Source organism: Sylvia atricapilla, chromosome 7, assembly GCF_009819655.1.
Source record: "Sylvia atricapilla isolate bSylAtr1 chromosome 7, bSylAtr1.pri, whole genome shotgun sequence".
Lineage (NCBI taxonomy): Eukaryota > Metazoa > Chordata > Aves > Passeriformes > Sylviidae > Sylvia > Sylvia atricapilla.
The window spans coordinates 16,964,347-16,990,035 of record NC_089146.1 but is presented as its reverse complement, the minus strand read 5'-3'; the positions used below and the strand labels follow the sequence as shown (position 1 = coordinate 16,990,035).

General features: G+C 36.7%; 1 protein-coding gene across 9 annotated transcripts in view; it reads right to left on the bottom strand.

Moving 5' to 3' along the window:
* The window catches only part of ATF2 (activating transcription factor 2), a 48,601-nt gene that overhangs the window by 2,886 nt on the left and 20,026 nt on the right, over positions 1 to 25,689 (bottom strand). For 8 of the 9 annotated variants that reach the window (XM_066322765.1, XM_066322770.1, XM_066322773.1 and 5 more), the window contains 6 exons: positions 24,216 to 24,394; positions 23,784 to 23,898; positions 23,519 to 23,605; positions 12,093 to 12,242; positions 10,077 to 10,283; positions 4,739 to 4,844 (listed from right to left, as the gene is read on the bottom strand). In XM_066322765.1, the coding sequence (XP_066178862.1) occupies positions 4,739 to 4,844; positions 10,077 to 10,283; positions 12,093 to 12,242; positions 23,519 to 23,605; positions 23,784 to 23,898; positions 24,216 to 24,394 (844 nt within the window). The remainder of the gene's footprint in view (positions 1 to 4,738; positions 4,845 to 10,076; positions 10,284 to 12,092; positions 12,243 to 23,518; positions 23,606 to 23,783; positions 23,899 to 24,215; positions 24,395 to 25,689) is intronic. The other variant, XM_066322774.1, reaches the window with a different exon arrangement.

The window sequence follows — 25,689 nt, the reverse complement described above, 5'->3', positions numbered from 1 at the left end:
GATTAAAATTTCCTGCCTAGTAAATCAGCCAGTGGGTTCTGTGCCTAATTCTAATGATGCATGTTCACATCAGTAAGCATTATTCACAGACTAAAAAATGGTATTTATTGTCTCTGCTTAGTAATCAAACAAGAATAATTTTACATTCAGTAATAAATATTTGTGATCATGAAAAAGACATCTGAAAAAATATTACTTACACCACTATATTTACTGGACAATACTTAACACAAGTTTTCAGCCCCCATTCTGTAACTTTACAGATGCCTCTCAACAGGTTTTATAATTCTTAAAAATTGGTTTAAAAATATTTTTGGAGTATTTCAGGTGTCCTCCACAAAACCAAGGTGAATTATCCACAGAACTGAATCATTTTGTCCCATGACAGAGGGTAAGCCGGTTAAAAAAAACTATCGCTGTGCAAAACTAGAATTTCCAAAATGATAATGACTTAAAATGTCTCTCTTGCACAGAAGTCATGCTAAAATCATCCTTCTTTCCATAGCTGCAGAAGTTAGCCAATGCCAACACTGCCAAACTAGTTCAAAACTAAAAAACCAAGAACTGAAAATTATCCTACCGTTTTGCACTCAAAATTAGAAATACTAATGCTGAATTTCATTATAACGTTTTTGTATCACTTTGTGCTACTTCATGTTTTCAAGTACTTTTCACACCAGTTTTATAAACTGACCAAAACCAGTACCCAGGACGAATATCAGAAGTCCCTTTTAAATTACTACTGACTATCGTGATACAAACACAGCCAGAAGCAGGCATAAACTATTGCTTGGGACAAAGAATGGAACTTGATCTTCTCCAGTCTTTGCAATTCCCTTTGGATTTGCTTGAGATTGGCCTACAAGTTCAGAAGTGTCTCAGAGAAACGATGGGGAAGGATGACACCAACATGGGGAGACAAGCAATGCTGTGGTATCACGTCCTCATTTCCACAGAAATGAGGCTAACAGCAGTAACTAAAAGGAACATTAAGTGTCAAAAACCAGAAATGCAATATAGTTTATGTTTTAGCGAGGTTTATATGACATGCTAGCTCTGGGTAAGAAAATTTACTAACTTAGCAAGTCAAGACCCCGGTATAAAGATCTTTGAGCAGCCCTACATATATACGAACAAACTCCTCTTCAAAGCTTGAGAACAACTGTTCTATTACTGACTGCTTCTAGAAAAGAATGGTAAGATCAAAAAGGACAGGTAAGCAAGGAAAATGCTGTATTTTTTTCTAAAAAATACTGCCCACAGGAGCAAGGTGGCAATCTCTCCTACAACTCTACTAAAAGAGCATGGCCATAATAACTTGGAAGTTAAAATGCTCTTATCTACAAGGCCAACTGTTTTACAGATCCTGCACTTTTTAAAAAACAGATCTTTCAAACATTTAAGGAGAGAGATACTGATGACACTGAACTAGATCTGCTGACAAGTACGGCATATCCAAAGGTTTCATAATTAACTGTACACAGCAAGTGCAAGAAAATTAATGTATTTCCAAGAGGCATTTGTGACCCTTAGGAGAGCTTGCCCTTTCAAGAACCAAAAGAATACGAACAAGTCAATTCAGTTAGAAGTATTCAACAGGATTCATCAAAATGAATGATGAAACAAATTCATCTGTACCATACCTCTATCAAGACCTACAAGATCGCATGTAAAAACAAGCAAGAAGGAACACATGCAAACTTCGTTCAAAACAGGAACTCTAGTGTTACTTCCTGAAAAATACTCCATAACTAATTATGAGAGTAGCATATTTTTTCCTCAGACAGAATGAAATAGGAGCAAGTGGGATGACATGTATCAAATACAGTCTCTCTGCTGGAACAGCTGTTCCTCATCTTCAGAACTGCTGGAGTACCACTGCCTGTCCAGAACAGGCTGCAGGAACACAGTGGTTTAGAGGTTCAAATCATCAAACGTCTGAAACTGTTTAGTCACCTTCTATCTTCCTTTTGAAAACAAGCTACAGAAAGAACACAACCACACCTCCCCATCTAATGCCCCTACACTTCAGCCTCTATTTATTATTTTATATTCTGTTTTGAACAAATGTTCTTGAACACTATGATGTCCTTGTCAAAAATATGAAAAAAATACCTAAAAACCTCTTTCCCTCTTAAAAAAAAAAACCCTATGAATACCACAATACATTTTCTTCTCACGGGTTTTCACCTCTGTCCTACTACAAGCCCAGAATAATCCTGACAAAATACAGGGAGTATCATAGAAGACTTTTAGAAATTATCTAGTATAGAAGATAACATGACAAATAAATGAACAGCATCTGGATTTCCCTTTCCCCACAACAGCTGAAGATGCAGTCAGAACCAATAGCATCCTTCTCTGGAAAATAAAAAACTTTAAGCTGGCTGAGGTTTTTTGAGGCTGACTCAAAAGTAAAATATCCATTTTTCTGGTTTCTCTGTCCTGATGACACCCACTTTTGAAGCAGGCACAAGACTTGAACACAGGGAAAATGTGATCCCAAAAACAATTTTAGAAGAAAGGCACTGTCGTGCTTTTCACTTGGCCTGAGAAAAAAAAGTGTCTGGGAAATACAAAAGACCTTTAAAGGATATGTAAAACTAAAGGCCAAGTGATAGATTATTTGTTCCTATTTAAGAGCATAATACATGAAAGGCCATCAAATTGTGGATTTGGCTGTTAAAATGTGGTCTATGCAGTGCACAACATCCAGCAGTGCAGAAGCTCTTTAAGCTGGGGTCTTGAACTTCTTCCTCAAAGACTTTTAAACCACTCTCTTCATTTTTGAAGCAATTCAACTTTGATTATTTGATGAACGTAATATGTTTATTTAAATATACTTTGTAAGAGCATCATTTTCATGAACATATTGACTGAAATCAATTTTTTCTCTCATAAACTGTGCTGTGGGTATGTCACATATGAAATATGCTTTCCTAACAATATTCTTGCAGAGATAATGTGACAAAATCCTTACAGAGAGAGGGCATTAAAACCATCATTCACATTAAGCTTTTACTTTCAACAGACTTTTAAAGAAACTAAGCCATGCTTCCAATTTCCTTGTGTAATACTATGTTTTTCTAAAATGTAGGCTTTTGCCACTGTTAGTATTTCAGGTCTGATTCATTTCGTATTTTTTACTAAATCAGAAGCATTATAGTTCTTTACTGAGGGCTGAAAACAAACACCAGCAGACAGGCCATTCACTAGTCCTTCAACAAAGAAATTCTTGGTATGGAATCGCTTTGACAGTTTATGACTTACGATGAAATATTTTACATCCCAATTCAGGAACATGAGTCCTCAAAACATCAAAATTCAAGAAACCTATGGTTTGTTTTTTGTGTGTTTTTTTCTTTTTTTAAAAACCTTGCATGCATAATGCTATCCCCTAGTAGCTTCTGTATGAAATTATGTTGTTCTGTCAGATGGGAGCCATAATGGCCTCATCCCTGCAGCAATCATTGTTAATATAAATCCCAAACGTATTTCTATACTGTTCCAATTTACTCCAAGATGCTATTTTCTGTCTTGTCAAAATGACTGGAGATCAAAGGACCAAGATTTATAAGCTCAAAACTGACAAAATCAGTATTCTAAATATATGTGGCAATACAGAATTGCTAAATCTCCTGAATCTTTTAAATTAAAAAATATTGCCCGTTCTGATGAAATTGCTTACAATGACTACAAGTAAAGATGGTGGCTATTAAGTTTTATCGCAAGCACCTGAGGATCTGTTTGCATGCAGTACAAAATGTTCCTTTATTCTCCTGAATTACTGACACTGGCAAATTAAAATGAAGTGGCTACATATGGCAGAAACAATCTTCACATTTACAAATATCTTGAAATATCACTAAATCATAAAAACGAAAGCTGTGGGTTATATATTATGAATGTTGCCTAATGCATTCCCAGCTCAGTTATTTGTAACAAATTTGTGTACAATGGACAAAATTGGCCATTTATTCTACAGCAGCAGCAGCTGGTTCTGGCACTGTGTATCACAGCCAAAAAGGAAGCTACAAGTCAGGAAAGCAAAATTAACCTTTAAAATGCTGGAAGGATGAAAAGTCAATAGAACAACCCAAAACAAAAACAGAGATTAGAAAATATTGGTATTAACAGTGTCAGTATTCCCCTCAATACTAGAACTGTTTTTAAAAACACCCTACCTACAGAAAAGCAGTCACTTACTGTGAATATCAAAATCTAGAAGACACTGTACAGTAGGAGCCATGAACCTGCATCTGATTATTTTAATGGCTCGACTGATCCGGGATGTTATGGTAAATGAGGACAGCTGTTATAGTACCTCTACTGAAATCTCATTACAATGAAGGAAAAACACCCACAAGGACCTTTCACTGCATTAGGCTACGATAAAGTATAAAAAATGATTTATTGCGTGCTCTTAATACTTTAATTATATTTTCCAAAGCAGGTGTAGTAACCGAGAGTCCTTAAATGCTAATTATCACATGCATTCATTAAACCAACATAAACCTTTCAATATTATGCAAAAATTCAATTTTGACTTAAATAGATATTTTTAAATATCATGTATTAATTCCTGTCTCTCAATAACTTCAAGATTATAAAAAAAAGATCTTTAATGCAATATATGTAATATTAGAACTGCACTTCTCAATTTTAATGCTCATTCAGTTCATTTTGGCAGTATTTCATTGATGCAGCCTCAGGCTATAGGTAATGGAACATTACTCACTATGATAGCCAGATTTCTTCTGCATGGCAGTTACAGGGCAATCTTTATGAGCCAGAAGAAGCTGTTTCAGCTGTGCCACTTCATTTCTCAGCAGGGTGACTTCATTCTAAAGGAGAAGAAAGTTATGTACTTTAGCAGGCTCAAACTACACACGTTTTGAAGGTAAGCATTAAGTTTTACAGGATTTTCGGTTGTTCATTTAGGGGTAGATGAAATACTGGAAGTTTCCATTCAGTATATATTGTAAATACGTACAGCTTTGTTTAATCTTAGAAAATGCAAATATTAGCTGAAACTTGGCTAGTTTTGTTACATTAACTGAGAAATGCTTGGGTTTTTTTTTAATACAACATATGTTTTTCAGTTTGCAGATGCAGAGTCTACATATAGTCTCATTCACATGATCCAGCTACTGTGAGACTCTTCTGGAAGGTTTTGTGATGAATTCTAATCAGAGTAAGCCTACATTTAGCTACACACATTTTAACAGATGTCACAGCCAACATTAAAAAAGGGAAAAAAATTAAAAAATCCATAAAGCAAATGCAGAATAAATTTTTAGTGACTCTAATTACACTTGGACTTCAAAAAAGAAAATCTCATGTACAGGAAAATAATTCAGCAAATATTGGTTGATCTCCAGACTGATTTTTATTTTGGCAACCATACATAAACATGTTCTCTGAAGGAATCATTGATAATAATGACAAAATCCGGAGATGTCACCTTATGTCTCTCAGGCAGAGTGCAATCCAAGAGAGAACACCTGCACAATCCAGTGCCCGGGTTCATTTCCACACTGTGCCTCTCCAATATTGCGTGACCTTGAGCAAGGTCATTTCACTGCTTTGTGCTTCACCTTCCCCATTTGTAAACTGGAGGACAGCAATACTTATCTTTCCTGGAAAGCAGCTTGGTGTCTAGAGATGAGGAGTGCTATGTAACAGCATTATATGTGACAATCCAAATTAAGAATGGTATGGCATTTTGATAGACCCATTTTTACTTTGTCAAGTAGAAAAATATTTACGAATCAAATTATCTGTAACACTTTGTGATCCCCATATCTAGACACAATATGTGTTTTTCATGGGTTATTTTATTTTGAATATAAATCTTCTCTTAACACTTGAAGTTACTTCCATTATTGCAATGTACCACACACATGACAATTATTTACTAAATGCTTATGTTTATGCATTTAGGAGCAAGTTAAAGAAAAAATAACAGAGGAAAATTGGACTGCATCTGAAATTATCTGCAAAATAAACTATAAGAAAGTCAACCTATTTACTTGCAAACAAGGAATAAGGCAATGCAGCCAGAGGTGAGATGAATTACAAGTTAAAGAATTCAAAAAGAAAACAGGTCTTCCAGAATAACACTTACTAGGTTTAATTACACAAAGTAACTAAAATATCAGACCGTTCAAGGGAGAGCTCCTCTTTTATGTTCTCTCTCTCCATTTAGAAGACAACAGATTTCAAGCCTTTATACCTGCAAAATCCTCTTAGTTTCCTTTTCTATTCAGTCCTTTTATGTGTAGAATATCCTTTAGAAACATTTATTAAAAGCAAAAGCTGAAAGATGGCAAAAATCTGACTTAACATTTATAACAAAAGAAAAATGTGACTACAAATAAAAAGGTCTGCAATGAAAGAAACCCAACCAAAAGCCCCACAAATTCTCTACCAGGTGGCATTACGGGTCCTGAAACCTTAGGCTGTTAAGAAAGCACAGGACTCCTGCCTCCAGCTCTGTCTGCCCTTAGTTAACCATGTTATTTATTGAGGAGCCACAAATCTTGATACCACTCAGGCAGCTGCACAGAATTGACACAGGTTGGGTAGAAAAAAACCACACAGATGTAGTTTTGAGACACTTGGTAACCTACAGAAGCAACAGTGTCCAAGACTATGAAATATAGTTCTGTTGGTTCAAAGGAACTCTGGCAATCTTTTCCTATCTTGTCTCCTACATTTGAAGGAAGAATTTTATATACAAACAGCACATGTAAGTATGAAGTTGCTGTTCATCTGTGGAAGTAAAATTGTACGTTTATGAAAAAATTTTTAAAGACAGTTTATAGACCAATGTTAGCTGTCATTGCTAACATTGTCAACAGCATGTCTTTTCGCTTCATTCAAAACATGTGAATGTATGGTGGTCATTTAATATGTGGTTAACATGCTGAAAACAGGCTACCAAGAAACACATGAAATAAACACTTCAAACAGGTGGCATGAAGAAAGATTATTTCGAATTTTCACACTGCAAAGATTCTCCTCATTAGTGAGATAGAACCAAGTGCAGGCATCAACAACTCTTTAAAGAAGTATGTAATACAACTCACATGCTGTTGAGAAGAATTTGTTAAGTTCCCATATTTCAAAATGTGCTAGCATGAGAAAGCAGGTTTCTGGAGGAAAGCATATTGATTCATACCTGCACTCTGTCTTTTAAAAGATGCTTTCCCTTCTCCATTCTTATGAAGGGAAGACACAGTATATGACATGTTCTTATTCCCTGCTGCACCCAAAATGCAGATGTAATAGTGGGACCACAGGAACACATTAGCCCTTACTCAGCATGGTGTGAGACAACATTTGTGATATGTTAGTACTCAAAGTATCATCAGAGGCAGGTAAATGTGATTTCTGAGGACAGGGGATTGTCTGTGGCTGAGTTAAACAGCATTCTTCCAGTTTTGTTTTGGGCAACTTCCTCTATGGGAAAAGATCTTTACTTACAGGCATACTTTCATAATTTAGCCATCCTAAACAGCTTCTGCAGCATCAGTACAAACCACCACTCGATTGCTGCTCACTGAAAACCCACTGTGACCTCATGAGGAAGATGGGCCATTCTTCTAAAGCTGCACCCTCTAAGACTATTAAAGTAACAGGGACCAAATACAGAACGTATAACGCACTTTGGCCTCTGATCCTGCAATGGGGCTCAGTGGCCACTGCAGACACTGTCAATACCTTCTTATACCCTGCAGGACTGTGCAAGGCATAGAGGTCACACAAAGGTGGTGAATAAAATTGTTCAATAAAGAAGCCAACAATTATTAGAAAATGCAGTCCTCAAAAATCAAAACAGTAAATAAACTTCAAAATGTTGAAAGCATGAAAAAACTTACACAGCAGAGCCTATAATAAGGACAGGCTATTTAACCTATGTATGTTGCTAGTGATGTAATAGAAATATATTTTCCCTTAAGTAAACATTTGAAAAATATGGCTTAATAATGAAGTTACCTTCAAGCATTTAAAAGAAGAACTTAATAAAAGTTAACCTACAGAACAAAATAAATACATCAACAAAGTAAATCTCCTCAAAAATCCATACGTACTGTTAGTGAGCTTCCAGTCTTAAAAACCTTCACACTGACATCAGAATCTCTGACACAGACATTACAAGAAAGCCAGAAACAGCACTGAAAGGAGTCAGAATTGTTACATGAAGCAATGCAATGCAGGCATTTCTGCAGGTATGAACCTGCTTTTGGAAATGTTACATCTTGGTAACGTCAGCTGAGCAGGCCACTTAGACATTAAACAAAATATGAACTACTAACCCAAACACAGTCTTTAAATCTGCATTAAGGAAAACTGCAAATTTATTAAATTTTCTATTAAAGTAAGTAATCATGGGTCATTACTGCCCACTGCTGATCAGCTGTGTTAGCTTGTCAAGTTATTGCTGTGGAAAGAGAGGACTGATTAATGTTTTCACAAAGTACAGTGTAATTATTTCTCTGATATCCAATTTTCTTTTCAAGTTATTTTAAGTTCTTTACAGTTAACAGTTCTGCTTTTGCTAGACTGTAAGAAAATCTTTCTTGAATTCATTATTACTGAATTAACACTTGGAAACCTTTTGTTTATGGTACTTACATGATTTTTATGTTATAAAACTTAGTATATATGTGTGAAAGGCAATTCACATGATACCAAACATTACTTTCACTAAAAAAACTGGCTGATTTTTTTCATTCTCCTTCACTCATTTCTTTGATTATTTAAGCTACAGTGGTACATATAATAATGTAATTAATGGATTTAATTGAGGACTGTGCATTAAACGAGTATGTCTAAGACTGTGAACAGGTATGAGAAGAATACATATTTGCAAAAAATTTAACTAATGCTTGTGCACAGTGTCATGATTCTTGGAACACAGGCAACCATTTCACAGTGTGTTCCTTAGGGAGGAATCTTACATTTCAGGGTCTGGGATGCTGAGTATTTTTAAAGACATGAACATGAAGATGACTGATACGCTGTTATTTTGATTACATTATAAAAAGTAACCTCAACACGCCCTATTTTCCTGTTGATCAAATTGTGATGTTTTCTATACCAAACAGGACGAGAGGTGAGTTTTCATAAGAAGATCATCTGTGACTTTGACTCAGTGAACACCTCTGATAAAGAAAAACAAGTGACACTTAAACATATCAAAATACGTCTCACTGCAGTTTCTAAATGAATGCTTCATTTAAGATTTTCATAGTTTTTCCTTTCAGCAACTTCCAAAATGAAGCTTCTAGACTTTTTATTTTGAAAACAATAATTTGTGCCAATTTTTTATGTGTTGCTGGCAAACATCAGGAAAGTATGCTTTAACCTTTAATAGTAGTTTAAACAAATGGTCTTAGATTGTTCTATGGGGGAAAAGCACATTCACATGACAACTTTCTGGTATCAGATGAAGTGAAAAAGTGACCAGCAACACACATTGCCTCTACCCTCTTACAGCACACTTCATCTCTACAGAATTTAGGCAGTGGTGGTAAAAATTTGCACTGCCACTGCCATACCCATCCTGTGGACAAAAGAGGCCCTCAGTAGCTACTGATGTCAACGTGGCACCTTTCACGAGCATTATATTCACTTTAAAGGACAAAAAGTGAAGTTAAAAAGAAGCAAAGGAAATAAGCCCAAAACTTACTCAAATAACCCAGGCCATGATACAAATTAAGGAGCATGATGCCTTCAAGGTAAGAGTATTATTACTTTGCTCGTAAGTGTTTATTCCAACACATCTTGTCATCTTGGTTTAGTATCACAGTCTGAGAGGTATTTCAAATGGAACAAAGGATAGGAGGGTATGATCCTTAAATTTACACATCTTGAAATATGAGTATGCTCTTATCCTCTAACTTTAGTGCTATATGCAACTAGTTCTGAATTTTAAGCCTGAGCTGAGCCACCAGTTATAAAACCATTTATATTTCAGATTACGTGTGAAGTTTTAACCTCCACTGGTCAAGGATCACTATGTAAGAATAAAAAAACTTATTCATTCCTCCTTGAAATAAAAAACATACCTGTAACTGGCCATTCAGTGAGCTCAGGTCCTCAGCTTTTTTCTCCAGTGACTGCACCCAGACTTTCCGTTTCTGTCGGCACCTGGAGGCAGCAGCCCGGTTTCTCTCCAGGAACTTTCTCCTTTTCTCATCAGGGTCTTCATTGGCAGCTCTTCTTCGCCGACCGCCTGTGTTTGGTGTCTGTGGCGTAGGCTGAGCTGGTGACGCCTGAAAACAGTCATGATTTAACCTACAGCACTGGTATAAATAGTCATCATGTCTTGAGAAAAGCATTCAGGGCATTTCTAAATACATTCAGGTTACTTTTTTTTTTTTTTTTTGAAAGCTGTGCCCATTTATTTAACTCTACAGCGATGTAGATTACATTACTTACACTCCTGATCATCTCACATTAATGTATTACAACCAAAATAGCTTTCAAGCTACATTTAGTAGGAAATGAATTTTCTATTTCTGACTCTTCCCACACACCTAGTCACAACTGAAAAATGACACAATTGCTTATGCCCACTAGACAGAAGCTGTCTAAACGCTGGCAGTGCTGAGGCTCCCTGATCCCAGGATCTCCAGACAGCAATTTCCTACTTGTTGATGTGCTCCCCATTACTGAATAACAATTTCCCTTAATCTACCCATATTACATGACAGTATCAAAATACTGCAATATTTAAATGATACATTATACTCATTTCACAGTTGTATACAGACCCTAGACAAATATTTAATGAAGTATAATAACAATAGAATCGATCTTAAAATATTTTAAAAAGATCAGGTAGACAGAATGTAACTGTCCACATGATATTCACAGATGCACTTCCACCTTCTCTCTAGCACAGCAAGAAGTTTTATTTTTAAATTAAAAACCTCAAACATGTATAAACTGGCATATCAATTTGGCATTAATTTTAAAAAGCCAAGAATAAAAGAATAAAACCCTGTAAACTCAAATCACTGTTTTAAGAATGAAACACTTGCTATTTTTGATTAATACTAATTGTAAAACAATTCTAGAACAATCAAATAGCAATTTTCATCTTGAAAATTCTGCTATGTGATATTAAGAAAATATTCTTTAAAAAAAACCACTCAAGGCAGTATGGGGGAACAGCAATCTTAAAAGATCTTTTTATGATGGGTCACATTTTTCCCCTCTTCTGTTCCAGAAAAATTTGCTTTGATAGATTATTTGATTTCACTGGCCAGTGTAAGAATCTGAGGCTTTCATTGCAGATATAAGTCCTGTTGTTTCTGGGCCAGGTGTGTAGCTTTTATAAAACTTATATTATGCTACAAATTCTGAAAATAACTGTTTGAGATTTTTAAAAACTGTTTGAGATTTTGAAAACACATTCCAAGAGTTTTTTAGAAGGAGAACAGCTGCAATCCACCAGGATTCACCAGGAAGTGTATCTCTCCTCCAGCAGCATGTCCACTTCCAGTCTGACTTACAGGTTTTGCCTTTTACTCCCCTGTTCTGATCCATCATCCCCAAAGGACAACAAATCACACCTAAAACCAGAGCCCCCCTTCCAGGGCCTGAGATGATGAAGTACCCTTGATAACACAGCTGAAACTCTTCCTGTGGCAGCCCAGAAAAGATCCTTCAAGCAGATTAACATAAGCATGATAGCTCATGCAAAAAAAAAAAAAAATTCTAAGCGCATTTATGATATAAAATGTAATAAACATAAAACAGATGAAACAGAAACACAAAATAAAAGCACATAATTTTTCAAATATATATACTGACCAACTGTAAAAACTTCACCAGAAATCAGGATTTAGTTCTACATTTGAGCAGATAGATACTACCTGGTTTGAAATCATCATCTTGGATAATAGATTTTAGAAGCTAAGAACATGTAAGACCAGTAAACATTTTACTGCTACAGAGCTACTGACTGAAAGAGGAGTCTGTTAATCTCTACTTTACAAAGCAAGAGCATAGAAAAAATATACATATTTGCAAAACAAAAGGAGGAGGTAGGAGGCACATGTCCACTCTTGTCATACCGGTGTTTCAGTTGTTGAAGTTGCAGGCTGTTGTAGTGACTGTGGCCGTGGCTCCTCTGACTGACTCCTAACCAACCCACTTGCATGTCCCTTGGCAGTATCTCCATTTGTTACCTGAGGGTGCTGCTGGGTCAAGGCTGCTTTCAATCTCTGAAAGCAGAAAATAAAGAAGAAAAAGAAAAGAAATATTCTATCATGCTAATTTGAATGGATTCATCATTTATATAAGCAGTTACTTCCACTTCAGAAACAGGAACTCCAACTCTTTAACAGTTGGTTCTTTTTACAGGCTTTCAACAGTGACCTAAGCATATACCTGAAAACAGGGGGCAAATTTTGCAAACATGACAACAGCAATGAGGTTTAGATAAAATCCCAGAAAGGGAAGAATAAATGTAAACGTTATGGAGAAGTAAACAGCCTCATCTGTACTGAACTGTGCCCACAAACAGATGAGTAGAAGGCCACAAACAGTTGCTGAAACTGGTAGTAACAGAAGAGCAACAATGACCTATGAAGAAAAACTGGTAACAACCAGAACATAAGCCTCTTTCCATTTTAAAAATTCTGGTGTTCTCCTGTCTCTATTCACTTTTAAATAGCTTGTTATGCCTCCACTAACTCATGGTCTTTACAAATACTCACCTCTGCAATCCTTCCTATGGATAATTAGATAAAAGCCAAGATCTTTGCTGAAACATCTTAATGATGTATGAAATACTAAGAAGCTTCAGGTTATATGTAAAGATTATTTATGTAGAAATATGCAAGATTACTACTACAGCATGCTACTTTGTAGTAAAAAACTGTTAAAAGGTTTGATGTTCTTCCTTTATCACACCCAGCCACTACAAAGAACAGTAATGTGCAAGTTCAGCTGTATATAATACACCTAAGAGTTACTGACAACCTGATGAACAATTTTAAAGCATTTTATCAACTGCCTGTTGCAAATTATTTCATTCAACTTCTGGCAAAACCTATTAAAATTGTAATATGATACATTTTAATTAAAACTATTTCTTAAGATTAAGTGACAAAGTGTCCAATTTCAGCAGATACAACTGCTTGTAATTTTAGACACTTCCTTAAAATTCCATGAATACTGTATAATTTATCAAGAATTTTTTGGTTTTACTGAAGGATTTACCTTAGTAGACCAACGGTGTTAAAAAATGTTTTTCTACTGAGCACCAGATTTTTTAAGCATCTGATACAAGTTTAAGAAAAGATTAATGACTTAAATATGTAAGTTTGTGGAAATTCTGATAACTTGTAACATATTTTGAAATATGAACAGTGTCACCCACATACTAACATTAACAGAATGTCTTAAGAATACTAGAGAGAAGCAGCATTTGGCCAGCTGAGAATAAGCTGAAAACTTTGCACCTATTTATAGAGATATTCTCTATAAACTGTAGTATCCAATGTCTCCAAACAATTAATTCACTGGAATACAGGAATAGCTCTCTCCTACCTTCTATGGTGACAGGCTTCCCTGGATCCTATGCTACAATTAAAACAACAGATTGCAGATCACCTCTGTCAGAACTGCAAAAAAATTTTTTAGGTCTGAAATATGGCAAGTTACCATCAACTACATGGATTTGGTAGCACATAACCATCACCAGTAGGTATCCTAATTGAGGACTACAAAGAGAACCAAGAAACTACAACACTCCTCTACAGGCTTGCTATTAAGGAATCTTTAAGTGACTTAAAGATTCCTTACCACTCCTGTGGTAAGTCTGTTCTGTTGTGATTGCTCTAGATTGAATTAACAGCACATTACGCTGGAGAGGAACCATTCAAGTGCACACAAAAATTGAGAGTTAATCCCAACAGCTAAATGACTGGTTCCTCACCTCATTTATTGTATCAACTTCCTAGGTTTCCCAGAATGAAGAAGACACTTCAGAAAATTACGTAAACCAAATTTACTGCAGTTTCCCCAGCAGTTTCTCAACTTTTAAGAACAAAAATTTAGGATAGCTGCAAGCATCAGGGCAGGATGACAAAAATTTTTAAGATATGTCCCTAATTTTTAGTATATGTACAGCACTCTGAAAGCCCTTTAGCAGTAGCTAGCACTTTAATTAAACTCAAGAACTGACTTGCACCTTCCTAATTCTCCTCAGCAGAACAAGGTAATAAAAAAAAAAATCAGTCCCTGTCTCCAGTAAGCCTAAGTAGTTACTAACTGTCCAACTAAAATTACTATCACCAAACTCTATGATATACCTGCAACAACTGCAAAACTGATGATTCCTCTCTTTCTCTTTAACTAATTCTGGTGTTTAAATTGTAAAATGGTCTACACAACCACTACAAGGACTACCAAGAAAACAAATCACATTCAACCCAGTTTTTAAAAAAAAAAAAAATTAAAGAAACTAGCAAGTATTTAACACAAATATGACAATAACCTTTCTATACATTATTAACGTAAGTTTTTTTGCAGTGTATTTTCATTTATGACTTGAATTACTTTAGAAATATTTCTTTTATCATCACTTGCTGTTAGGCAGGACAATTTTTCACCAATCCTAATCAAGACAGTAGTGGAAGTACAAATCAGTTAGTTTTTAAAGTACTAAAAAAATAGTTTTTATTTCAAACTGTCATACTAGGACAATTTTAAAAGCTACCATCTCAACAGTTATGTATATTGGGTTTGCACAACAAGGTTTTGTGTGGGGTGGGGGTGAGGTGACAGGGGTGGCTCCTGTGAGCAGCTGCCAGAAGCTCCCTCCTTGTCCAACAGAGCCAGTGACAGCTGGCCCTAGGACAGACCTCCGAGCAGGGTGAGAGGGAGCCAGGCCTGTTCAGCCTTGAGATGAGATGACTGAGAGGGGACCTCAGCAGTGTCCTGGAGTAGCTGAAGGTGGGGGTGTCAAGAGACTGGAGCCAGGCTCTGCTCAGTGGTGCCAAGCAGTAGGACAAAGGCAATGGCAGAACTGATGCACAGGAAGCTCCACCTGAACGTAAGGGAGGACTTGACTGTGCAGGTGAGCAAGCACTGGAACAGATTGCCCAGAGAGGATGTGAGGCTTCCCTCACTGGGGACAGGCACGAACTCCCTGGATGCAGTCCTGTGTCATGTGCCCTAGGATGGGCCTGCAGGAACAGGATTAGACCAGATGACCGCTGTGGACCCTTCTATGCTGTCAGTCTGTGAAGAGTGAGAAGAGTCCTCCCCAAGCAGAGGAAGGAGCAGCAGCGATATCTAATGAACTGACCACAACCGCCATTCCCCTTTCCTGCTGAGGGGCAGGAAGTAGAGAAGAGTTAAGCCCAGGAAGAAAGGAGGGGAAGGTGTTTTTAAGTTTTGGGTGTATTATCCTAGTCAGATGTGACTGGTAATAAATGAAACTGATTTCCTCAAGATGAGTCTCTTTTGCCCACGATGGTAACTGATGAGTTTGCACTGGGACATGCAAAGTTGGACTTAACTTTACTTACAGTAAAGCTAACATTTAAACATTATATCCTGTAAATTCCTAAGTAAAAAAACTCCTTTTGAGAATTACATTGTTAAATGCAATGTACTATGAAAACAGAAATAGGAAATAATTTGATTAGATTTCATATTACAAAGTTTAAAAGTTAAAATTATAGTAGTTAGGATTAAATTATCCACAAATGTAGACATATTGTGAAAATGTGAGGAATATTTACAGATTTTCACAAGATTTCCAGCTCATGTGTTTAATGGGCTTCTTATTTCAAAAGGTAATGCTGGAGTAAAATGCTACACAGATGTTGTGCTTCTTGTGAGTAGGGAGCGAGTTACCCCAAATTCAATGAGAATCTCATTTTAAACAATCAAGAATACAGAAACATATACTAGAATAAATGTATATAAGCATTTTTATGTGGGGAAACTTGATGACAACCCAGGTTTTTTGATACTCTTTGGTTATAGGTGAACTAAAACTGGTATTTTCAGATAGGTTATTAGCTTTTAAAATCTTGATTACCAAGGTTTTATCATTCATGTATATCCTTGTAAACAAATCCTTACCACATCTGTCAAAATTTGGTAGGACTAGATCATTCCATCGAGAGCTCACAGAAACAAGATAATATACTCCAGAAACAATTTGTGAAAAACTTAGATCCATATTTCATATCTGCCACAAAAGCTCATCAGAGTAATAACCCTCCTTCTCCTGGGTGTTATCCTACCATCTGCTCCTCTATTACTTATCTTTATTTTGCAACTAATTAACAGCATAATCTTCTAAATTCAGCAAGTTAATTATCATTATTGTGGTCTTTGCAGCATCATCAGTCCTTATGAAGTCTTGTCTCTCCACCCCCAGAGAACATATGAAAATGAAGTAGGTTGTGAGAGGGTCTGTTTCTTTAGAGTAGGCTCATTAGGTGTTTGCTGATTAGCTCGGCATGCAGAGAGACAGGTCAGAAGAATTCTGCTGAACACAAGGTCCCACGCCGGGCTCCAGCAAGGTAATGTCGGTTTCTGAACATTTGCCAGGCTGCCCTCTGTCACTTCTCAGGAGAAACCTCCTGCAAAAAGTCTACTGGCTGCCTACTGAGTGCAAGGTATTTTTCAGATTGTGACAAAAAGTTTTGCACAGGAAGGAGGAGACCAAGGGAAACGTTCCATATCAAAGCAATTCTGAAATTCTTCAGAAACTTTTGCAATCCATGCTGACAGAGTCTGAATGCTAAGTTTGCACCCACAAGCTGCACACTCAAAAAAGATGTCTTACAGCTGCAGCTCAAGGCTCATGTTTCATACACAGAAAGTATACAATTACACATCTTCTCGTAAGAACACCAGAAGCAATTCTAGTTATTTAGAATCATGCATCCTTATCTTAGTGAGGAAGTTGTTGGGGGTTTTGAGTTTTCTAGGGTTTTTTTAAAGGTAGTTATTGCATCTACTTTTAAGACTCTCTAAAATACTACAGAATTGATATACACGCGATTTTACTTAAGTATGTGAAAGCTAGTTTCTTTAGCATACTGACAACCAGGGAATCGTGTCAGAAAAACCGACAATTTATATTAAGTGTGCCTCAGAAACTAGAAACTTGTTTTTACTCCTTCTGAATGTCATTCTTGGTATAAGATGTAAGAATATTTTCAAAATAATAGCAGTAAAAGACAAGCTTGTGTCTGAATAAAATCTCTAGTCATTTTTTACTTCAGTTCTACAAGCAGTGGAGAAAAAGGATCCAAGAATGTTTGAAACTATAGTAACTATAGCTGTGAATGGACCAGTTCTGTTCACTACAATAAACTCAATATTGGCGCAATAAAATTAAAATGCAATCTGATTTCATGGAATTCTTCCACAGCACTGAAACACATAAAGCACTATGTATGTTTCCATGCTGAAACAGACCCTAAGATTGTGCAGTCTTTCACTTAATGTCAACTATTTCAGTCAAAAGCCTCTTGCAATAATGCCACCAATCATAAGGATTTGGCTCACTGCACAGATAATTTTTAAATTTTTGTGTCATTGTTCTTATATATTCCTTTTTTAATGACTATTTTTCCCTCCCAGTTATTAGTCCTTGCTGTTGGTATACATTTTTCTAGCTGCTCTTTTACTCAGTGAACCCATTCCCACATACAACTGTTCTCTACGGAATTCACACAATCAGTTAATGTCAGGCAACGTGAACATAACCAGAGAAAAGGCCATTTCAGCAAAGAACAGAGTTCTAGAGGTGGCATCTCAGTAACTCGTTTTGCATCAAAAACCAAAACTGCCATGCTAAAGGAGTTTGACACTTCAGATTGAAAACTTTATCAAACATAGAAATAAATACACAGTTCTGATTATTATGCATTAAACTTGGACACCCTAATAAAAATCCTTTCAAATGCTGTAAGAGAGACCATTTGCAAAGATAAGAAGTCTCCAAAAGATGTCTATCGTGGGAAAAAATTCTCAGCAAGTACCTTAGTTCCTTTACCCTTAAAGGTTTTTATGACTTCTAGGATAGCTCAAGAAAAATTTTCACTATACTACAGGAAGGCATCCTATGTCCATCACCAAAGACATCTCCTGCCAGTTATTTTTAGATTTTAGAAATGAAAATATCAATTTGTTTTACTAAAGTTCATTCACAAACTTATAAAGAAGAAATACATTTCTTCTTTGTACAATTTGGCAACTCATAAGGAAACAATAGGTATTCATCAAAATAAAAATGTATTGTTCTCACGTTAATAAAAATATACAAATGAAGTTATCTAAATTCATATTTAAATTTCAGAGCATTAGGAAACAAAAGTGCTAAAATATCTGACCTGATTTACCTAACTGCTTCTCATGTTCACTTTTAAAAAAAGTCTATACAACAGTGGCCTTTTTTAAGCAAGAATGAGTGAAATTAATGATTGCAATGAGGAATGGAATCAGAGCACTAAGTTGTTTTCTTACTATAAAACTCTAAAATGTGTTAGCTCCTTGAAATATGCAGAAATAGCCTCTGCAAAGAAAGGCACAAAGCACAAAAGAAAGCGCCTGGTTTGTGCCACGTATTTTATCTGAAACAAAGAGCTGTACCTTCTGCACAGGACAGCTCTAGATCTGATAACAATGCAACAACTTGGTGCTATTTCACATTGAATTTACTACGACCAGTTCTTCAGGAATTTTACTCAACTTCTGAAGTTATCCAATCTGTGTCAACTTAGAATACCTTGAAATAGTACTGTGGTATGACAGCAGAAAAATGCGGAACACCGTAAGAGCAAGTACTGTCTTTCAATACAAGAGAGGTTCAAACAACAACTGCCAAAACCAGACATGATAAAACCCTTCAGGGATACAAATAAACCATGTTAACTTTCCAAACTCTGCATCCCACACAGTACCACACTTACTTAAATACCCAAGGAAGTTAGGGAAGTTAGACAGCAATCTACTCCTGTATGTTTTTTGTATTTGCTACGTATTCTATTCTTACATTTTATAATGCAAGATGTAAAAATCCATGAGACTGCAAGGTCCATCTATAAAGAACAACAAAAACTTTCCTCAAATAATAAGTAAGAAATAAAGCAACAGCCAGAACAAATCCAAGTATCTATACTCCTGTGAATGCTGTGAAGGGAACATCACAGCTTCACTCCTTCATCTGGCTTTTTGTTCAAAACACACTAAGAATACACAATAGAATGTTCCAACACAGTAAGAATGTTCCAATACTTGACAATCTTTTCCAAGAAGGAATCTTTCCTAAATAACCAATCTAAACCTCCCCTGGTGCAACTTGAGGCTGTTTTCTCTCATTCTATCAGTTGCTATTTAGAAGAGGCCAAGTCCCACCTGGCTATAACCTCCTTTCAGGTAGCTGTAGAGAGCAAGAAGGTCCTCCTTGAGCTTCTTTGTCTCCAGGCTAAATAGCCCCAGCTCCCTCAGCCACTCAAAGGACTTTCTCTCTAGACCCTTCACTGCTCCACTGTCCTTCTCTGGACACACTCCAGCACCTCAGTGTCTTTTCAGTTTGGGGCCCAGAATTGAACACAGGACTTGAGGAGTGTCTTCACCATTGCTGAGTACAAGGAACAACCCTTGCCCTGGTCCTGCTGGTCACACCACTGCTGATTCTGATACAGGCCAGGATGCCACTGGTGTCCTTGGCCATCTGGGCAGAGCTGGCTCATGTTAAGCCAGCAGCTGACCAGCACATCTAGGTCCTTTTCCAACAAGCAGCTTTCCAGCCACCCTGCCCCACAGCCTGTGGCTCTGCCTGGGGTTGTTGTGACCCAAGTGCTGGGTCTGGACTACGTACTTCACCATGTAGAACCTCATACCTATGGCCTCAGCCCACTGATTCAGCCTGTCCAGACCCCTCTGCAGAGCTCTGCTACCCTTCTGCAGACCAACATTTTTTGCCCAGCTTGGTGCCATCTGCAAACGGACTGAGGGAGCATCCCATTCCCTCATCTTGACCATTAATAAAGATACTAAGCAAAAATGGCTCCAAGGCTGAGCCCTGGGGAACACCACTTGTAACTGGCCACCAACTGGACTTAACTCCATTTACCACCACTTTTTGGACTCAGCCATCCAGCTAGTTTTTTTACTGAGCAGACTATATCTGTCTAAGGCCTGAGAGTTTCCCCAGGAAAATGCTGTGGCAAAGTGTCAAAGGCTTTAGTAAAGTCCATGTAGACAACATCGACAGCATTTTCCTCATCCACTAAGTAGGTCACTTTGTCACAGAAGCCAAGCAGGTCAGTCAAGCAGTCTGCCTGTCACAGATCCACACTGGCTGAATCTCATCCTGGTTGTTCTGTGTGTGATATGAGGTTCAAAATCATCTGCTCCGCAACTTTCCTCGGCACAGAGGTCAAGCTGACAGGTCTTCAGCTCCCTGGATCCTGCTTCCAGCCCTTCCTGAAGATGAGCATCACATGTACTGACCTCTGGTCACCTGGGACCTCCCCAGTTACCAGGGCTGCTGATAAATGATCTGAAGTGGCTTTGCTGAACTTCCTCCCTAGCTCCCTCAGTACCCCTGGGATCCCATCCAGCCCCACAACCTTCTATGTGTTTTAGTGCTGTAGCAGGTTGGATTACAGAGGCTTTGCTCTCCTCCACATGCCTGTTTTCCAGTTCAAGGGGCTGGGTACACAGAGAGGAACTAGTCTTACTATTAAAAGACTGAAGCAAAAAAAGGCATTAAGTACTCTGCTTTCTGCTCATCCTTTGTCACTATGTTTTCCTCACATCCAATACAGGATGGAGATTCTCCTTGGACTCCTTTTGTTGATGTACTTCCAGAAATTTATTTAGTTGTCTTTTACAGCAGTAACCAGATTAAGTTTTAGCTGGGCTTTGACCCTGCATAATTTCACAACATCCATGCAGTCCTTCTGAGTTGCCTGCTCCTCCTTCCACAGGTCACACACTTCCCTTTTTCTCCTGTGCTCCAGCCAAGGCTCTCTGTTCAGCCAGGCCAATCTTTACTGCTGCCTCATCTTTCAGCACGTGGGGACAGCCTGCTCCTGCACCTTTAGGATTTACTCTTCAAAGGATGTCCTGGACTCCTCTGCCCTTCAGAACTGCCTCCCAACATGAAGAAATGTAGTCATAACAGGCAAAAGGACACAGGACGTGTTCCCAGTGTTCACCTAACTTAACCACATCAATAAATCCACAAACTACAGTACATTAATACATGCATTCATTAATTGCATTCATTAACATACGAAACATACACTATTCATTTATTAGATTTTAGTGTAATAGGTTATATTTCAACACTAAATGTGAACTATTAACAAAATGAAAAGGGAGATGTAAAACTCAATATTGTCTTCTGTTGGCTTAACCAGGAACACAAGTGGAAAAAAATCCCTGCGTAGCAGACCTTCACAGAATTTAGTATGCAGCAAGCAAAATTATTTTTAAGAGAGACATGAAAAGAAAGGGTTTGGTATCACAAAGATTTAAACTTTAAAAATTGAATTGTGCTTTGCAGTTAATAAACCATCACATCTCTGCCAACAATGCATCCCATGGCACAGTGAATTAGTCTTACTCTTGGAGGCTTTTTCTACATAAACATTAAGTTTCTCATTAAATTGCTTTTACTTTCAGAGGGATAAGAAATTAAGTTTTTTATTTTTGTGAATAGGCACTATATAAAAGTAAATGAGAGTAAGAAATATACATAATTCTGATATTCTTGAATTCTGCTCATGTTTCATATTAAGCAACAAGGGAAGGAAATACTGCAAATACCCTTTTTACAGTCTCACTTAAAAAAAAGATAAGCAATCACTGAAGTGCATATATTAGCTAAATTGTAACGAGAAGGCTAATGAGACCGTTAAATTTTAAGTCTAATGATCTTTGTTTTCCTTTGCATTTGAGTGATTGCTTCTTCCAATGTGAGATCAAAGTCTTCACCACATACATGTATTTCCTTTCCACCTTTAAATCATTCTAAGAGCAAATCACTCAGTAATAAGCTTAAAAACCTTATTTCTTGCCCATCTAAAAACTTATTTGGAACTAATTCCTCCTGGATTTCAAACAGAATTCAGAGCATGAGTCTCCTGACTCTAAAACATGTTCAGTTTCTGGGAAAACAGTTTTCACTTTTTTTACATTCTTCTTCCTGGATTGAAGCTAAATTAATTTTGTAAGAGCTAGTTACATTTAAGTATTTTCTGAGGAATTAAAAGATTCCTTTTTCCCATTCCTAGGGGGGCAAAGATGCACAGAAACAGAGCTTCTTCCCTTATGTCCTCCTCTATACTACTTCACATTGTGTTCAACAGAGCAGGGAAATGAAGGAAGATCTGACAGCATCAGGCAGAGTCAGTGCACCTCTCCACAGGAGTTTCAGTATTTGGTGAATGTAGTCTAGGTGTGCTCACTCTACTGGAGTCCCTTTACTCCAGACAAATCAGACTCCCTGCTTTTCATACTGTGGCTTGAGAAAAGAGAAATGTAAGGAAAGAAAGCCCACAGGTTTAGATTAAGAGAAATGAGATATCTAAGAATGTTAAGGGCATCCTCTCACTTACCAATATCAATGCAGAAAAATATATTTTATCTAGGAGGTGTTCCTGATTCTCTTTTAGCATAAAGTAAGAGCTGAAGGAAAAGGAACACCATTTCACAGGATAGATACTGTTTATGGAGATATCTTGTAAATATATAAACAGGTTAATTATTGCTTAATAGTAGGATTTCTATTTGCTTTAGAACAGTTGGAACAAACGAGACAGAAAAAAAGAGAAGCAACTGCTTAAATGCTGCACAAAATATTTCAATAAATTGATTAATTCCAGCTACCACCATAAATGGTGACTAATATTAAGCAAAAAGAACAACCCCCCAAACAAAAAGCAAACTAATTTTTCACTTGTTTTAGACATTTTCCAAATAATCCTCATCTTCCCCCAACACAAGAGACAACCACCACACAGAATAATTTAATTACATAAGTACTACATATGTAATTACAAAACTCTTGCCAAATGGACTGTATTAATTTGAAATTCTGAAAACATTTTAAAAAAAGCACATTTTTCTTAGTTTAAGAAATATCCTTCTTTTGGGAGGAAACATTCTGCTCCTCTAAAGGAAATGTTCACATGCTACTAATTCTTGTCTTTCTCCCAGCTACCATTTCTGATCCTCTGATACAAGAAATAAGGAGTTTAGTTAGAAATTTAATTTATTTAAAAGAATGACTAAAAATAAGATCAAAATGGCCATTAAGAACAGAACTAACATAGGCTGGAATTGGAAAGAACTGTAAGATAAATGCAGCTGTTATTTTTCTGTTTCTATTGAATTTGTACTTGCAGAATTTAGACTAATAAAAGAAAACTAAAGCTGTTTTAAAAAGCAATAGAATTCATTTAATTTCTCAAGTTACTCTTCTTGAGGAATAATGGAGTTTTTCACTTACCAATTTAGCCTCAGACTGCACTGGCTGTGGGGAGGAAGGCCCTGGGATTCCTGGGATACTAGGCACCATGGTGACAGGTCTAACAAGCTGACCAGATAAAGTATAAAAATGAAGAAAACCTGAGTATGTTATCATAATAGAGAGCATTTGACAGCACTACCCTCTGAAGCCAAAACAGCTATCAAGGCGCTTAAAACTAAGTTCTAGGCTGCACTTATGCAAATCTGCTCCACTTTCAAATTAATATAGCATCATGCTTACTTACTGGAACTGCAGCAGGGACATGCACATTAGAATTTGTGATAGATGCAGGAATAGCAACAGGCATGGTTTGTCCATTAGGAAGATGTAACAGCAGAGGAAAAGGACCTGGAACTGGACTGAAAAAGGAATGAACTATATAAAAGAAAACTTATCCAGAGAAGAGAACAAGTTTACACATTATTTTAAATTGGTTTGTTTCATTACAGGTGTAATGTAATATTCATTTGGAGATCAAAAATATGAATTTAGTGATGCGGAGAACATGGTATTATATCTCACATGTAGTGAAAGTCCAATGTTTCATGTGTAGTAAAGCACCACATTACACCAAAGCATCTCAAATTCATATATTAACTGCAGAAACAGTAACTGAAAGTAAATCAGATTTTCAAATTCTGCAAAAAACCGTATTATTAAGATTTATGTAACTTACACTATTGGTCTGTTAGATGATGGAGCTTGGGTGATAACAGTACTAGAAGTTGGTGATGGTATTGCCTGCTGAATAATAACACTTGAGTCAGAACTTGTAAGCAGTACATTAGGAACCTGTAGCGATGCTGGACGAACTATTGTTGATGTAGGCTGTGCAGTCTGCTGTAGTGACACTTCCTGAAGAAAAATACAGCTTCATCAGTTTGTAAAATAAAATTACAGACCACTAATTCAAATTCTTAAATGAATGCAAGTTTGATAGAACAAATCAGAATTTCTGTAACATTATGCAAATAGAATCAGTTATACAATTATAAATATTCAAAAAAACCCCTCTAGATGAATCATTTAAACCACCAAAGTGAAACTGTTTCAACAACAGTGATTTTAGTTTTATGAAAAACCTGGCTCAATTTATGCTAAGGCTACTATTACTTCTTATTACTTCTAATTCAGTTTTGATCAGATTTTAATTTTTTTTTCCCAAGAAACCCATGGTACCAGCACCATCACGTTTACCCACACTCCGAATAAGGAAAATGTTTTATGGTGTCCTTATGTACATTTCAGTTTCAGTCCATTGTTCTGGATTTAAACAAGAGAAACAAGACATTTATGGTCCAGTAAAGGCAACAACAAATTTTTTTGAACCTTTATCTGCAGCTCTCTAACTAAAATGATAAAAGTATTTTGAATGTTATATTCAGAGCTCTGCAAAATATATGCATATCCTGACAAAGAAAACATTATTTGAGCACAGAAATTAAACTTTCTTAGGTGCAAACAAAAAGCAGACATAAATCCCCGTAGTTCTTAGGTCAGCAATCAGGTAAAGCACATTATCAATTGAATGCTGTACCTGTATGTGCTGTTTCTGAATAGCCAGAAAGGCCTTACTGTAACCACTGCCTTCCTTCTCAGGAAACCCTTGATATTGCCAGACTTCACATCTACCTTCAGACAGTCTTTTCTCCCAGTTATTATTTTGATAATGGCTACTGCAATCAATGACACAAAAAATCACACTCTTAAGACCAGCAAACTTTAGTCACTCTGCTGGTAAACCATAATTCAATGAGAACATCTCTGTATCTGTGTCATATCGACTGCACTGTTTTTATTTCCTTTGAATGAAGCTTGAGTTTTGAAAATACATCCACAAAGCTTTAAGAAGTAAAGTCTGAGCTCTCTTAGCAGACTGCTTGTCTTTTTATATATATTAATGCACAAATTTGTGAGATCCTCTGAGCAATTCGCAGGAGTGCAAGCTTGCTGGGAAACTGTGGGCTTTACAAAAGAGAAGACTTTAGATGATGAAATTTTCTCCCTCCAAAAGCTCAGAGGCTAGATTTGTCATCAAGGTCCACTAGTTCATTCACGCTTTTTCCCCAAGGGACCTAAAAGATTATTTACAGTGAATGAGAGTTTTTGGGGAATAACAGTGAGCTGTGTTAAGTGAAATGGTTTTATTA